Source organism: Callorhinus ursinus, unplaced genomic scaffold (assembly GCF_003265705.2).
Source record: "Callorhinus ursinus isolate GAN/ISIS: 27379988/994484 unplaced genomic scaffold, GSC_fseal_2.0 scaffold91, whole genome shotgun sequence".
Lineage (NCBI taxonomy): Eukaryota > Metazoa > Chordata > Mammalia > Carnivora > Otariidae > Callorhinus > Callorhinus ursinus.
In genome coordinates this window covers 1193180-1208324 of record NW_027397153.1, presented here as the reverse complement: position 1 = coordinate 1208324, position 15145 = coordinate 1193180, and the positions used below count along the sequence as shown (strand labels likewise).

Sequence of the window (15145 nt, the reverse complement as noted above, 5' to 3'; positions counted from 1 at the left end):
ACTTTTTTGGTTAGCTCTTAAATAGCTCCCCCCCCTTCCCCGCCATATAAGGAACAGGAGCATTTTCGGTTCCCTGAAAATAATTTTTCCTTAATGGTATAATCACATCCAAAGACCTACCATAATATATGTTCTTTGAAAGCAGAAGATGACCCAAACTCAGTGCTTTGTAAATTAAGATATTAACTGGCAAATATATTTCAATTAAGATTATTTACAGTGTGTGATTTCTTTAAAGGTTAGCTCGTTAAACCTTAAATGTCATTTACCTGCATTTTAAAGTTGCTTTATTGAATATCCTATCATCAAGAAGTCCCCCAACTAGCATATCTGTGCCTTAACAGATTCTGTTGGATAATAGTGCCAAATCAAACAACTTTAAATTCTATTCAGTAGAATTTTAATGCTGAGTATTTTTGTTATAGCTCTAATTATGGACATCAATAATCTGTTATCTGTAGTAATTTTTCTTTTTAAGGAGACCATTCAATTTCCTGATAATTCTGTGTAACAGTGTTTACTATAAGTTTAGAACTGAAATTGAAATATTTCCAGTATATTTTTTTATCTGATGAAAAGGAGAAAGGTATTATTAAGTAAAATGTCAAATTATTTTTACTGTTATCTTGTATATTTTAAATAGGAAGTAGACCAGTTGCGTTTGGAGAGATTACAAATTGATGAGCAGTTGCGACAGATTGGAGCTAGTTCTAGACCACCACCAAATCGTACAGATAAGGAAAAAGGCTATGTGACTGATGATGGTCAAGGAATGGGTCGAGGTAGTAGACCTTACAGAAATAGGGGGCACGGCAGACGCGGTCCTGGATATACTTCAGGTACAAACTAAGCATTTTACTCAGTAACTTTATCTGTTCCTAGACTTAATAGCTGCTAATCTCTAATATTCATTAGAACCCCATTATAACGGTTTCTCACTACATGGTTTCCGATTCACAGTGGGTCAAATTGTGTTGCAAGAGACATATAGAGTTAAAACCTGATGATAACACTCAAGAGTTTACAGGGCAGGTGTGAGTTCTGTCCACGTTCTGACTGGGGATAAATCTGCTTAAGCCCTTGTGTGTTGATGACTTTCTTAAGGCCTTTCCTGATTTTATTACTGTATAGCCAAAATTTTTTTCATTTGTGTACTGTGGCTCATTTTTTGTCAGGCATGTGCTGGTCATACTTGCTGGATGGACTGTGTAAATCAGGGCTCTGCATCCTATGGCTCATAAGGTGATTTTGAGTGTCATGGCCAAAGTCAGCCCTAGGCACAGTCAAGAAGTAGGCAAAGTTTCTCTTTGCCTTCCCAGCTCTTCTGTCAGTGCTTCTTTCTTCTCTCCCAGTACCTTCCACTGAACACTGTCCCCACCTGCCAGTGCCTACTGTCTTTCTTGCTCAACTGTGTATCTACTATGTAACTTGCTAATGATGGTATAAGGTATAATCCATCTCACAAATATTTGCATTTCAAAAAGGAACTCTTTAAGATGGAAAAGCCTTCAAGATCCACAGGAAAGAAGCTATAATGGTGAAGCTATAATTGGTCATTAGCTCCAACAGAGGAAGAGAGAGAGGTAGTAGAGTTGATATTCTGGAGTGGGGGAGAGAGACACCTACTCCTAAGGCCAACCTTGAACCTAACCCCTAACCCCTCTCCCAGCAGTCTGTTCTTTTTGCTGTTGAAGTCCCACCTCACCATGGAGCTCTTTTCCCCACTCCCATCCCCCCTACATCATTAACCCACCCCCTCATGCATAATGAGTTTATCTTAATAATTCCTTTATTAATGATAAATTATTTCAGTGGGAGTGGGAGGGAAGGTTGTGGACCAAGCATCAGGCAAGCGTATCCCCTTTCAGCTAAGTTCAATCCCTGATCCCACAAAAGACCCTTCCCTGAGACAGTTGCCATGGTGGCCTTTGCCACCCTCTCAGAGGTGACCAAAATATATGCATTCCCCGCTGTCCCTGGGCCAAACCTTGTTAAAAGGAACTCTCTTTATAGAGGTTTGTTTATCAAGGTATTGCATTTAACTGTTGTAGACAACTTTTCCTCCAGAGAGCGCAGATGTTTAAAGGAGCACAGCTGTTTAATGATGTGGCATACTCAGGTTTGAACTTAGATGGCTAATAAAATACCTTTTATTTTTTTTTAATGAGAACCAAAAACGTTTAAAACCAAAATAACCTCAAATATTGTGAAACCCTTCATTTTGAATTTAAGATAATTTGTTTTACAAAATGGAAGGTGATAGTACTCTTTGGGCTTATAAATTGGGAAGAGTATTGGATTACCCCTGAAACGTCTCTGGAAGCTTCTGTTAACCTAACTTTTTTTTTTAAGTCGGACAACGGTATATAACTTTTAACTCTCGATAGGAACTAATTCTGAAGCATCAAATGCTTCTGAAACAGAATCTGACCACAGAGACGAACTCAGTGATTGGTCATTAGCTCCAACAGAGGAAGAGAGGGAGAACTTTCTACGCAGAGGAGACGGACGACGACGTGGCGGTGGAGGAAGAGGACAGGGAGGAAGAGGACGTGGAGGTGGCTTCAAAGGTACACAGACGTGTTCATGTCTTAATAATCACAGGTGAATTTTAACCGCGGAAGTTCTGTGAAACATCTTGGTGATTCAGGGATGTGTTACTGAAACCCCATTTGTCCTGTTTTATACTAGTCAGCAGAGGAAAGGCTCAGCAGTAGTCAACAGGACATTAGCTTTCCCATGGTCCGTGTAGAATACAGGAAGAAACACTGATAACTAATGCAGCTTCTTTGAGGATTCTACACATAATGTGATCGTTAGCTCGGGTTGACCTGTAACGTAGTTGATGCAGAATTATGATGCTTTTGAAATATTTTCTGCTTCTTGGTAGCATGCTACATTTCTAAGTATTAGGTAACTGGAATCACTAGACTGTTGATTATATTTTAGATTCTGTGGTCTAAATCAATTGAGAATGTGGGAATAAAGAACTTCCAGTAAGCACGTCAGAATCCGTTAACTGTTGAACCTTTTGAAAATGACCCTATAGGAAACGACGATCACTCCCGAACAGATAATCGCCCACGTAATCCAAGAGAGGCTAAAGGAAGAACAGCAGATGGATCCCTCCAGGTAAACTGTGTGCCTCTTTACATCTAAATTATTTGAATTACTATAGTTTGAGACTTACGAGTTTATTTTACTTGATTTTTAAACATGTTCGAAAGTTGCAAAGTTGGTACATGCAAAGAAATGTTTTCCTTTCAGCATTATAATTGTGTGCAGTCTTAGTTCTTCATGACAAATATACAAAGAAAATTTCTCTAGAGACTGTGCAGTCTTAAGCATTTGTGAAGACTTTGACAGTCCATTAGGATTTCCATACCACATTGGTGGTCCCCCCCCCCAAGTCCCCCAAGAAAAGGGACATCCTGGAATGTATTGAGAGACCTAAGTAAACCCTGTGGACCCCTCCTCCCCTGAGTTGCAGGGATAGGGTGATCTCTTTGAGTGGAACGTAAGGAAAAGAAGATGTTTATCTCATAGGTAATAATCATGATAGACTGGGCCAGTGGTGCTCTCAGCTAGTACGTGCTGAATCAGCCAGCTGTTTGGAACCAGCCTCTATTCTGAGACCCCATTTCAGTTGGTCATCACCTATGCTGAACCCATTGTTAAATAATTTTAAAATTACTCCTGAGCATGTGAGACACCGTTGCTAAGTGCTTTGTGTGTGTGTTATCTCATTGAATCTTACAGCAGCCCCCTGAGGTAAGTAGTTTTATTTTTCTATTCTTTAGGTGAGTAAACTGAAGCTTTTAGAAAGATTCAGTCCTTTGTCTGCAGTCACATAGCATACGGTGGAGTGATGTTTGAACCCTGGTGTATATGATTCCCAGAGCCCATATTCTCCTCTGCTTCTTTTAACTCTTTAATCCTTAATGCAAGTAGTTAGGGTACCTTATTGACCATGGATTGGTTTAGGACCAACACCCAAGATTATTAGTGAGATGCTTTTTAAGAGCAGAATCTTCATGACAATATTTCGTAGGATTCATAGTAGTTGTAAGTAGGTGTTAACTATTGGCAGGTTCTTAAGGAATAGAAAAGACCTTAGATCTAGGTAAAGAGATGAAGAAATGATGTACATACATGTGCTTTACAGAGACGTAAGGCATTTATCTGCCAGCCTTTTAATTCCCTGCTTAAGGTGACACGTTCCAGGAATTTGGCAATCTGATCGTATCGGTTAAAAGGATGCATAGTCATATTTATAATTAAAATGGGACATCAAATAAAAACGTTGTGCTTTCTGTAGGAGAATAGATCCAAGTCAAAGCACTAAACCCTTGATAGGCAAACATTTAGAACACACACTGAGACCCAGAGCTTGAACGCACTTTTTGAAATTAGAGCAAACCATTTTGAGATCTATACAGCTTTTGTACTTCTAGCAGATCAGTATTTGTAGTTGTTTTAAGCCCATTGGTCAATATTATCTTCCTTTTATACAGCATCTGGAATTATTAGCAGTGTTTTAAGTGTTCCATGTTGACACTTAAACTATTGTATGAATCTTAGGATATTATTTTCTGAATTGCATTCATCTTTACACATGTCTTGGGATTCCAGTCCTTCCACACATGAGTGCTGTTGAATTTCCCTATATCAGTATTATTCTTCAGACAGAGTTCAAGTTGTATATCTGACTTGCCTTACTGAAAATACAAGCTTTAAGAAAGCAACGCTCAAATTTTTCTGCTGTAAGACAGTGGGAGCCTCAGTATAGAGAGTTAATCTTGCCCGTGATAGATAATTCAGGTGTAAACTAAAGGCTAGTTATGTAACAAGTGAGTTGAGTTCTTATCCTGGTAAAGGTGGAATAGGAAGGCATCAATCTGGGTCCCTTGTGTGTTTCACAATCTTTAAGAACAACCCATTCTTTTGAACCCTAGTATTATGGGTATATATTATCTTGTGATTAGTAATAGTAATTCATTTTAACTATTTGTTTCTCGCTATTTTATTCTGCTTAGAAGAAGACATGGTAGGACTGTGAGTTTTTATCCAACTTTGAATGCAATGAGATGACCATTGTGTTCCAATTAAAGAAGAAGAGTGTTTTAAAATCATAAACTAAATAAAAAATCCTACCAGACCTTAATTTCTTGCACTTCCTCTATTCTCACTCCCATTTCCCCTTTTAACATGTGGAACTTACACTTCAGGCTTAAAATTTCTTGTCAGGCCAGTTACAGATTACAATAGGATATGGTCTGTGTATATAACAACTATAACTTGTTTTAGATCAGAGTTGACTGCAATAATGAAAGGAGTGTCCACACTAAAACATTACAGAATACCTCCAGTGAAGGTAATCGGCTGCGCACGGGTAAAGATCGTAACCAGAAGAAGGAAAAGCCAGACAACGTGGATGGTCAGCAACCACTTGTGAACGGAGTACCCTAAACTGCATAATTCTGAAGTTATATTTCCTAAACCATTTCCATAAGTCTTATTCCATATTAGAAAACTTTGTTAGGCCAAAGACAAATAGTAGGCAAGATGGCACAGGGCATGAAATGAATACAAATTCTGTTAAGAATTTTATTTTTTTGGTATTGGCCATAAGCAACAATTTTCAAATTTGCACAAAAAGATACGTTAAAATTTTGAAACATTGCATTTAAGTACACTTTAGCACTTCAGGGCAGGATTTTAGTTTGGTTTATTTTTTAAAGTACTGAGCAGTGATATTTTTTCTTAATTTGGACCATTTTCCTGCATCGGGTGATAACTCGCCGGTACATTTCAGTTTTTCTGAATAAATAGCATTTTTGGTAATTATATTACAATTCCGTTTTCAATCTCCTATAGAAGTCCATGAAATACTGTCATTTCATGTCCTGTGTCAGTTTATGTTTGGTCCACTTTTCCAGTATTTTAGTGGACCCTGAGATGTGTGTGATGTGACGTTTGTCATTTTCATTAGCAAAAAAAAAAAAAGTTGTATGATCTGTGCCTTTTTTATATCTTGGCAGGTAGGAATATTATATTTGGATGCAGAGTTCAGGGAAGATAAGTTGGAAACACTAAATGTTAAAAGATGTAGCAAACCCTGTCAAACATTAGTACTTTATAGAAGAATGCATGCTTTCCATATTTTTTTCCTTACAGAAACATCAGGTTAGGCAGTATAAAGAATAGAACTTGTTTTTGTTTTTGTTTTGTTGCACTGAAGTTTGACAAATAGTGTTATCGAGAGGGATGTGTAATTTTTCTGTATAGACAGGAGAAGAAATAACTATCTTTTCATTTGAGAGAGGCTAAAATGTTTTCAGCTAGGAACAAATCTTCCTGGTCGAAAGTTAGTAGGATATGCCTGCTCTTTGGCCTGATGACCAATTTTAACTTAGAGCCTTTTTTATTTTCTCCTCCCCAAGTTTTGTGAAGTTTTTCATATTTTAATTTCAAGGGTATTTGGGGGAGATAGAAAGGTCATTTTCATGTGTGCATAATAATCCTGTGAAGTACAGGTACTTTGTCTAAGAAACATTGAAAGCAGGTTAAATGTTTTGTAAGCTTTGAAGTATTAGGTCTAATGTATAAGCGGAATTGGAAAGCAGACTAGAATTGGTTAACAAATACTTCTTTTCTTTAGTTTTTTTTTTCTTTTGTTTTTTGATGTGTTGGGTTTTGGTTCTGTTTTTGAGTCTTTTTTATGAATGAAATTTACTGAGGAAAAATATGTGAAGGACCTTCACTCTTAAGATGTTATATTTTTCTTAAAAAATAACTCCAAGTAGGGGTACCACTGAGTCTGTACAGAGCCGTGCGAACCGAAGTTCTGCCTCTGATGTATTTTGTGAGTTTGTTTCTTTGAATTTTCATTTTACAGTTACTTTTCCTTGCATACAAATAAGCATATAAAAATGGCAACAAACTGCACATGATTTCAAGAATATTAAAAAGTCTTTTAAAAGTATTGCCAAACATTAATGTTGATTTTTAGTTATTTATTCTGGGAATGTATAGTATTTGAAAACAGAAATTGGTACCTTGCACACATCATCTGTAAGCTGTTTGGTTTAAAATACTGTAGATAATTAACCAAGGTAGAATGACCTTGTAATGTAACTGCTCTTGGGCAATATTCTCTGTACATATTAGCGACAACAGATTGGATTTTATGTTGACATTTGTTTGGTTATAGTGCAATATATTTTGTATGCAAGCAGTTTCAATAAAGTTTGATCTTCCTCTGCTAAATTGATGTTGATGCAATCCTTACAAATGATTGCTTTTAAAATTTTAAGATAGGAAAAGAAATCTATAGAAAGTGTTCTGTTACAAAATGTAACTGTTACCACTGGAAGTTTCACATGTCATAGGAAGTTAGCTGTTATCTACCAACTTTCAAGAACTTGATCTTGTTTAATAAGGTGGAAAAAATCAACAAAATGGTACAAAAGCACATTGTGCCATTACAATATGCACTAAGTATCTTTTTTTACAAAGGCTGAATTCAGCAAGGCGCTAACTTGCTTAAATGTGAATTACTAACTTCTAAAACTGTAATTTGATTCACATGTTTTCAAATGGAGTTGGAGTTGATTCGTATTACAATATTTGTGTGCTAAACGTGTATGTTTTTCAGTTCTAAGTCATGATGTTTTTAAAATCTTATTAAAGTTTCAAAAATCTAAAGATTGTTTATCTAGATGTAAATTTTTATTAAAAAGTTGCACTTATGAAAAAGCAAAAAATTAGTCTGACAGATGTTTGCTCCTGTTCTTAAATTTCTAAATATAACAAATATTAGCAGTATCTGGGGAGGGGGGAGTTACTTATCATGCAAAGCGTATATGCCTTGCAAAATAATGTTTTCTGTGCCCTTAAAAGGCAAAAACATACCTATCGGAAAATGATTCTCCGTATTCCCAGTTATGATTTCAACACATTAATTACACAGGGTGCCACCAAACCATATTAAACATATACTCCTGTCTGTGCACACGTAAATATACCCTGCCATTTGGAAAATACTAAATGTGTCTATGTAGTTTAAAAAAGAAAACATGGGTGCCTGGGTGGCTCAGTCAGTTAAGCGTCTGCGGCTCAGGTCATGATCCCAGGGTCCTGGGTTCGAGCCCCATGTCAGGCTCTCTGCTCGGCGGGAAGCCTGCTTCTCCCTTTCCTTCTGCCTGCTGCTTCCCCTGCTTGTGCTCCCTCTCAAATAAATAAAATCTTTTAAAAAAAAAAACTTTTGATGTCAGTATCTCCATAATAAAATAAATGACGGGTTTGTAGGTGGAAGGTGCCTGAAATGGCTGTTGTGGTCACTTGAAGAAACTCGGGCACAGCCGAGAAAAAAAGGGTAAAAGTAGAGGGGTGATTGAGTCAAAGTTCTTCATGTTAGCGTCCAAATGATTTACGGGTGCAGGACAGTCTCCTCTACATTGATGGCCTGCCTCTCCCCTCCCCTGCTCCCCCTCTGAATACTCCATCTTTGTTTTCTGCCTTTCTGGGTTTTCATCCTCCTACTTAGCTGGTTCTCTGCTATCTGTTCTGCCTGGTTCTGGACTCTTCCAGGGCTAAAAGAGCAGAGCACGGTCCATTAGATGTGGTAGGTAAAACCAATCTACGAGTAATTTGTTTGGGCTTTCCTGGTTTCACAGTGGTCTTCAATCCTACAAATAAATAACCTGTTGGCAATATCAACCTTGAGACTCAACTTGGCTTACTCAGAGGCCTTTCTCCCATCTGAGCATGATCTTAGAGCTCCTGGTGCTTAGGACTATAATTCCTTTTTAGAGTCAATATACTGATTTGATCCCTGTTGAGTCCATTTGTCTCATGGCCATAAATAGCATCTTTCCTTCATGACCTTCTGAAGCCTCTGTTAACCAGTTATTCTGAAATAGCCATTAGCAGATGCTAGTCTTGATTGCTCAGATTGCTTTAAATAAATCTTTATTTATTTAAAGATTTTATTTGAGAGAGACAGAGATACCACAAGCGTGGGAAGGAGAGGGAGAAGCAGGCTTCCCATTGAATAGGGAGCCCAACACGGGGCTCGATCCCAGGACCCTAGGATCATGACCTGAGCTGAAGGCATACGCTTAACCGACTGAGCCACCCAGGTTCCCCACGGGTACTAGTATTTAAATCTTGAGCATCTTTTCCACTGTATATTTAGGACTGTTTAAAAACTTTATTTGGGGCTATTTAGAAGTTTTCTCTCTGGAGCGCCTGGGCACAGTCGGTTAAGCATCTGACTCTTGGTTTTGGCTCAGGTGGTGATCTCAGGGTTGTGAGATTGAGCCCCGTGTCGGGCTCCATGCTCAGTGCGAGAGTCTGCTTGAGATTCTCTTTCTCCACCCCTCCCGCTCATTCTCTTTCTCTCATTCTCTCTCTCTCTCAATAAATCTGTTTTGAAAAAGAATTTTTTTTTAATATAATGTTAGTCACCACACAATACATCATTAGTTTTTGTTGTAGTGATCCACAATCCATTGTTTTCGTATGACACCCAGTGCTCCAGGTAGTACGTGCCCTCCTTAATACCCATCACCGGGCTAATCCACCCCCCCACCCCGTGCCCCTCTAAAACCTCAGATTGTTTCTCAGAGTCCAGAGTCTCTCATGGTTCGTCTCCCCCCCTCTGATTTCCCCCCGTTATTTTTCCCTTCCTTCTCCTAATGTCCTCCGTGCTGTTCCTCATGTTCCACAAATAAGTGAAACCATATGATAATTGACTTTCTCTGCTTGACTTACTTCACTGAGCATCATCTCCTCCAGTCCCATCCATGTGGATGTACAAGTTGGGTATTCCTCCTTTCTGATGGCTGAGTCATATTCCATTGTAGATATGGACCACGTCGTCTTTATCCATTCATCTGTTGAAGGGCATCTCGGCTCTTTCCAGTTCGGCTATTGCGGACATTGCTGCTATGAACATCGGGGTGCATATGGCCCTTCCTTTCACTACATCTGTGTCTTTGGGGTCAATACCCAGGAGTGCCATTGCTGGGTCATAGAGTAGCTCTATTTTTAATTTTTTGAGGCACCTCCACATGTTTTCCAAAGTGGCTGTACCAACTTGCATTCCCACCAACAGTGTAAGAGGGTTCCCCTTTCTCCACAACCTCTCCAACATTCGTTGTTTCTTGCCTTGTCAATTTTTGCCATTCTGACTGGTGTAAGGTGGTATCTCAATGTGGTTTTCATTTGAATTTCCCTGATGGCTAATGATGATGAACATTTTTTCATGTGTCTGTTAGCCATTTGTATGTCTTCTTTGGAGAATTGTCTGTTCATGTCTTCTGTCCATTTTTTGACTTGATTATTTGGTTTATTTGGGTGTTGAGTTTGAGAAGTTCTTTATAGATCTTGGATACCAGCCCTTTATCTGTAGTGTCATTTGCAAATATCTTCTCCCATTCTGTGGGTTGCCTCTTTGTTTTGTTGACTCTTTGCTTTGCTGTGCAGAAGCTTTTTATCTTGATTAAGTACCAGAAGTTCACTTTTACTTTTGTTTCACTAGCGTTTGGAGATGTATCTTGAAAGAAGTTGCTGTGGCCGATGTCGAAGAGGTTACTGCCTGTTCTCCTCTAGGATTTTGATGGATTCCTGTCTCACACTGAGGTCTTTCATCCATTTTGAGTTTATCTTTGTATAGGGTGTTAGAGAATGGTCGAGTTTCATTCTTCTGCATGTGGCTGTCCAGTTTTCCCAGCACCATTTATTGAAGAGACTGTCTTTTTTCCATTGCATATTTTTTCCTGCTTTGTCTAAGATTATTTGACCATAGAGTTGAGGGTCCATATCTGGGCTCTCTGTTCTGTTCCATTGGTCTATATGTCTGTTTTTGTGCCAGTATTATGCTGTCTTGGTGATCACAGCTTTGTAACATGGCCTGAAATCGGGCAACGTGAAGCCCCCAGCTTTGTTTTTCTTTTTCAACATTTCCTTGACGATTCGGGGTCTTTTCTGATTCCATACAAATTTTAGGATTGTTTGTTCAATGACATTGAAAAATGTCATTGGAATTTTGGGATCGGGATGGCATTGAAGGTATAGATTGCTCTGGGTAGCATAGACATTTTAACAATTGATGCAGAAAAAGCGTTTGGCAAAATACAGCATCCTTTCCTGATTAAAACTCTTCAGAGTATAGGGATAGAGGGAACATCCCTCAAGTTCATAAAATCCATCTACGAAAAACCCACAGTGAATATCATCCTCAATGGGGAAAAGCTGAGAGCCTTTCCCTTAAGATCAGGAACACATCAAGGATGCCCACTCTCGCCACTATTTTTCAACATAGTACTAGAAGTCCTAGCAACAGCAGTCAGACAAGAAAAATAAAAGGTACTCAAATTGGCAAAGGAGCAGTCAAACTCTCTCTTTTAGCAGATGACATGATACTTTATGTGGAAAACCCAAAAGACTCCACCCCCAAATTACTAGAACTCATACAGCAATTCAGTAATGTGGCAGGATACAAAATCTGCACAGAAATCAGTGGCTTTCTTATACACTAACAACGCAACTGTAGAAAGAGAAATTAAGAGAAACGATTCCATTTACAATAGCACCAAAAACCATAAGATACCTCGGAATAAACCAAAGAGGTAAAGGATCTATACTCTAGGAACTACAGAACACTCATGAAAGAAATTGCAGAAGACACAAAAAGATGGAAAAACATTCCATGCTCATGGATCGGAAGAATAAACATTGTTAAAAAAGAAATTTTCTTTCCATTTCTTTCTGAGAACTTGCCATGAAGAAACAAATTTTTTTTTTAACGCTAAGGAATATTATGTTAGTGGGAGAGGCATTAAAACTCTGCAAGTTGCACTTGCTAAATGATTAAACTTCAAAATTGAGTGCTTAAAGGTTTTCCCACCAATTTGTGTATACCATAGACTTGATTACAGGGGTAGGTCGAAAATTGGAAGTAAGACTGTCAACAAGAGACGGTTACACAGAATCCTGGGAATTGGGGTATATGATGATGATTCGGCATCATTCAAAATTCAGATAGCTTATGCGGGGAGGAAAAAAATTTGTGTTATTTCTTCAGGTATAAAGTTCCTTTTGGTAAATACTAGGGCATCTTTGTCAGATTTCCCTAGAAATCGAACCCTGTAAGATACTGCATCAAAAAACAGTACTGGTGCTTAGGGAATATATATCATTAAAAGTTGAAAATGCAGTGTAGCTACTACGTGACAGGAAGGGACATAGGGAGTTATGCTGTGGAAAAGGGAATTATGGGGTAGATTCCACACTTGTCCAGGGCATAGACTAGCTCTGTGGTAACTGAGTAAGTCATTTCATCTCCATGTTTTGGTTTTTTTCTTGGGTTAAAGAAATGGTTGCTAAGGTATCCCAACTCCAAAGTTGTATATGCATTAATAAGGATTCATGTTTTATATGGAGAAAGCTACAGAGAGTCAGTGGTAATGAACCATCCCTCTGACTTCCTCTGACTCTCATTAGTTAATATTTACTATATAGCAGGCACTTCACAAGCTTCTTGGGGATACAGGGATATCTCAGACCTTCAAGAAGTTCACTGTCGAGTGGGAGAGCTTGAGTCAATGGGCAGTTGCAGCATCCGGTACGGTAAGTGCTAGAATGCACAGGGCGAGGTGGTGTGGAGCCAGTACAGGGCTGTTCAGGTGAAGTGAATCTTAAAAAGATTGGAGGAGTTAGCCAGGTGTAAGGGTGCTGCGGGCAATAATCTAGGCATGAGGAAATCCGTGTTTGGGAAGCTTTCAAGAGTTCTGTGTGGCTAGGGCACAGAATTTGAGGGAGAGAGAGATGAGACGAGGTACTGTCAGGGAGGCCTATGGTGCCACATTAGAGGTTGGACCTCAGGGAGCCTCAGAAGGGTCTGAAATGATCAGGTTTCCACTTGAAGTGTGGTGGGACAGACGGGATGGTCCCATGACTCTGGGAGCCCCGGTCAAGTTACCTTGTAACCAGCTAGCAGGAGGGACTGGGCCCAAATCCAACTCTCAGGAGGCTCTTCTGCCCCACAGTCCAAATCCAGCTTCCCACAAGGTCACAGGTGCCTGCGGTCTGGGTTCCCAGGCAGCTCCCCGACAGCTGGGAGTTGTAAGCCCTGATGTGATCATCTGTGTACAAGGCTGCCGTCAGGCTTGCCCTGTGGAAGGGTAGACCCCCAGAGAAGGAATAACCTTCCCCCGGAGTACAGCCCCAAGGTGCAGCCCGTCGTGCCGTGACCTTTGCATCTCTGCAAGAGAAGATGGGTCTCCATGTGCCTCTTCTTGCTGGTACTTTTCCCTTCTTAAAACGTCTTCTTGTATGGTGGTGTGCTGTTTGCCTTCACCCACTATTTCACAGATGGTGCCCAGCGTGAGGCAAATGCCACTTATTCCAGCCCTGGCCCTTTGGAAACTGCAAAAGGGATCAACTAAGCCATACCAGGATGGACAGCAACCCTCTGAGGGCAGTGGGAAACATGGCTGAGCTGAAATCACTGGTGAACGTGTTAGTGCGGTGCTTATGGCCCGTCCAGGTGCCACAAAGGCCCTGGAAAGTCCTCCATGGAAGACCGATTGAAACAATTTGATCCCTCAGCACCCTCAAGTCAGCCAGCCCTGTGAGCCCTAAGATGAAAGATATCAGGAGAAAAGAGCCCCTGATCCCAAGTGCCTGGATTTGAACCCTGTTCATGGGGCAGTGTACCACCCCGGGGCTTGTCAGGGGTGGGGTTGAGGTACACTAACAGTCACAGGAATCCCCTGAGGCTTGAACCGCTTGCATGATGAAGAAGCTGCACCCATGAGGTGGGTAACACTGAGTGACCAGCATTTGGGTTTTACGGCAGGATTCCCTTTTGCCCAATGAATTGCCTAGTCTGACCAATGGGGAGAGAGCAAATGTGCCTGCCCTGGGCTTGAACTGGATGCTCATGGAAGTCAGATTCACACAGCCACAAAGAGGAGGCTTTCCCGAGACACTGAATGCAGAGTGAGACATCCCTGCTGAGGTCCCAGCAGCCTTGAGGCACTCTGACTCTATTAGCATGCTTGTAGGAAAACCCTGGGCGTCGGGGATAACTTGTGAGCAAATGACTTGAATTCAGAGAGTGCTGGTGAAGCTGATGGCGTCTTACATGAGGAAGACACCCCTAATTTTACTCCTGTCAGGGAGTAAGGGATGGGATAATCCTCTGGGGGCTCACTTAGGCCCCATCCAAAGGGGGAAGATGAGATACAGGGCCCTGTAAGGTGCCCCAGGTCTCAGCAAAAGTGGAAAGGCATCAAAGCACCACTCCCGACCTCTTCTGAGGCTCCATCAGGCAGCATGTTATGGCTCTGGGTCTTGAATGAAGGGATGCCTGAGTAAGGAGACAGACGGGAAAAGTAGAGAGGCCCGTGGGCTCGGTAACCCAAATCACTCTAAGGAGGTTGCAGAGAGAACATAGGGAGGTGTGCAGGAAACAACAAGAACTTGTTCTTTTAAGATTATTTATTTTAGAGAAAGAGAAGGTGAGCGAGCCAGCAGAGGGTGGGAGGCAGAGGGGGAGGGAGAGAGAATCCCAAGCAGACTCCCCACTGAACACAGAGCCCAACATAGGGCTCGATCCCACGACCCTGAGATCGTGACCTGAGCCAAAATCAAGAGTCGGACGCTCGACCGATTGTGCCACCCAAGCACCCCATCAATAACTGATTTTACATCAAGGAGACCCCTATAAAGAGTTGATGCCAGGAGGTCCTGGGTGGGGGGATTCCCTTTGGAGATGGAGGCCACTCCTTTTCCCTACTGCCTGGCCAGCAAATCTGCAAAGCCTCCCGTGTCCTTGGAGAAGGCTCTAGAGGAGGAAGCCAAGTGGTTAGCCACATCCTAATGCTGCTGAAAGAGACTCTCAGAGACTCCCCATCTCCAACAGGCCTCTGTGCCACCCAGGAGACTGATTTTCTAGCCCAACGGCTAGCGGGCCCTTCAATTCAGATTTGAGTTCATTCAGAAGCAAACTTGGCCCAGGGCCCAGTCCTCTGCCCTTGTCAAGGGGATTGCTCACTTTCTGTCCTGGTCCATGTAGCCTAGAATGGGTGTGGGGAGGATTCAGCAGACCTGGACCTCCCAGACCCTAGAGCCC

At 40.9% G+C, this 15145-nt stretch overlaps 1 protein-coding gene across 9 annotated transcripts in view; it reads left to right on the top strand.

Moving 5' to 3' along the window:
- The window catches only part of FMR1 (fragile X messenger ribonucleoprotein 1), a 38308-nt gene extending 30601 nt beyond the window's left edge, over positions 1-7707 (top strand). For 2 of the 9 annotated variants that reach the window (XM_025865103.2, XM_025865100.2), the window contains 4 exons: positions 644-839; positions 2463-2570; positions 3050-3132; positions 5308-7707. In XM_025865103.2, coding sequence (XP_025720888.1) covers positions 644-839; positions 2463-2570; positions 3050-3132; positions 5308-5469 — 549 coding nt within the window. In that variant the 3' untranslated portion in view covers positions 5470-7707. The other 7 variants (XM_025865099.2, XM_025865096.2, XM_025865102.2 and 4 more) reach the window with 6 other exon arrangements.
- Positions 7708-15145: the final 7438 nt, after the last annotated feature.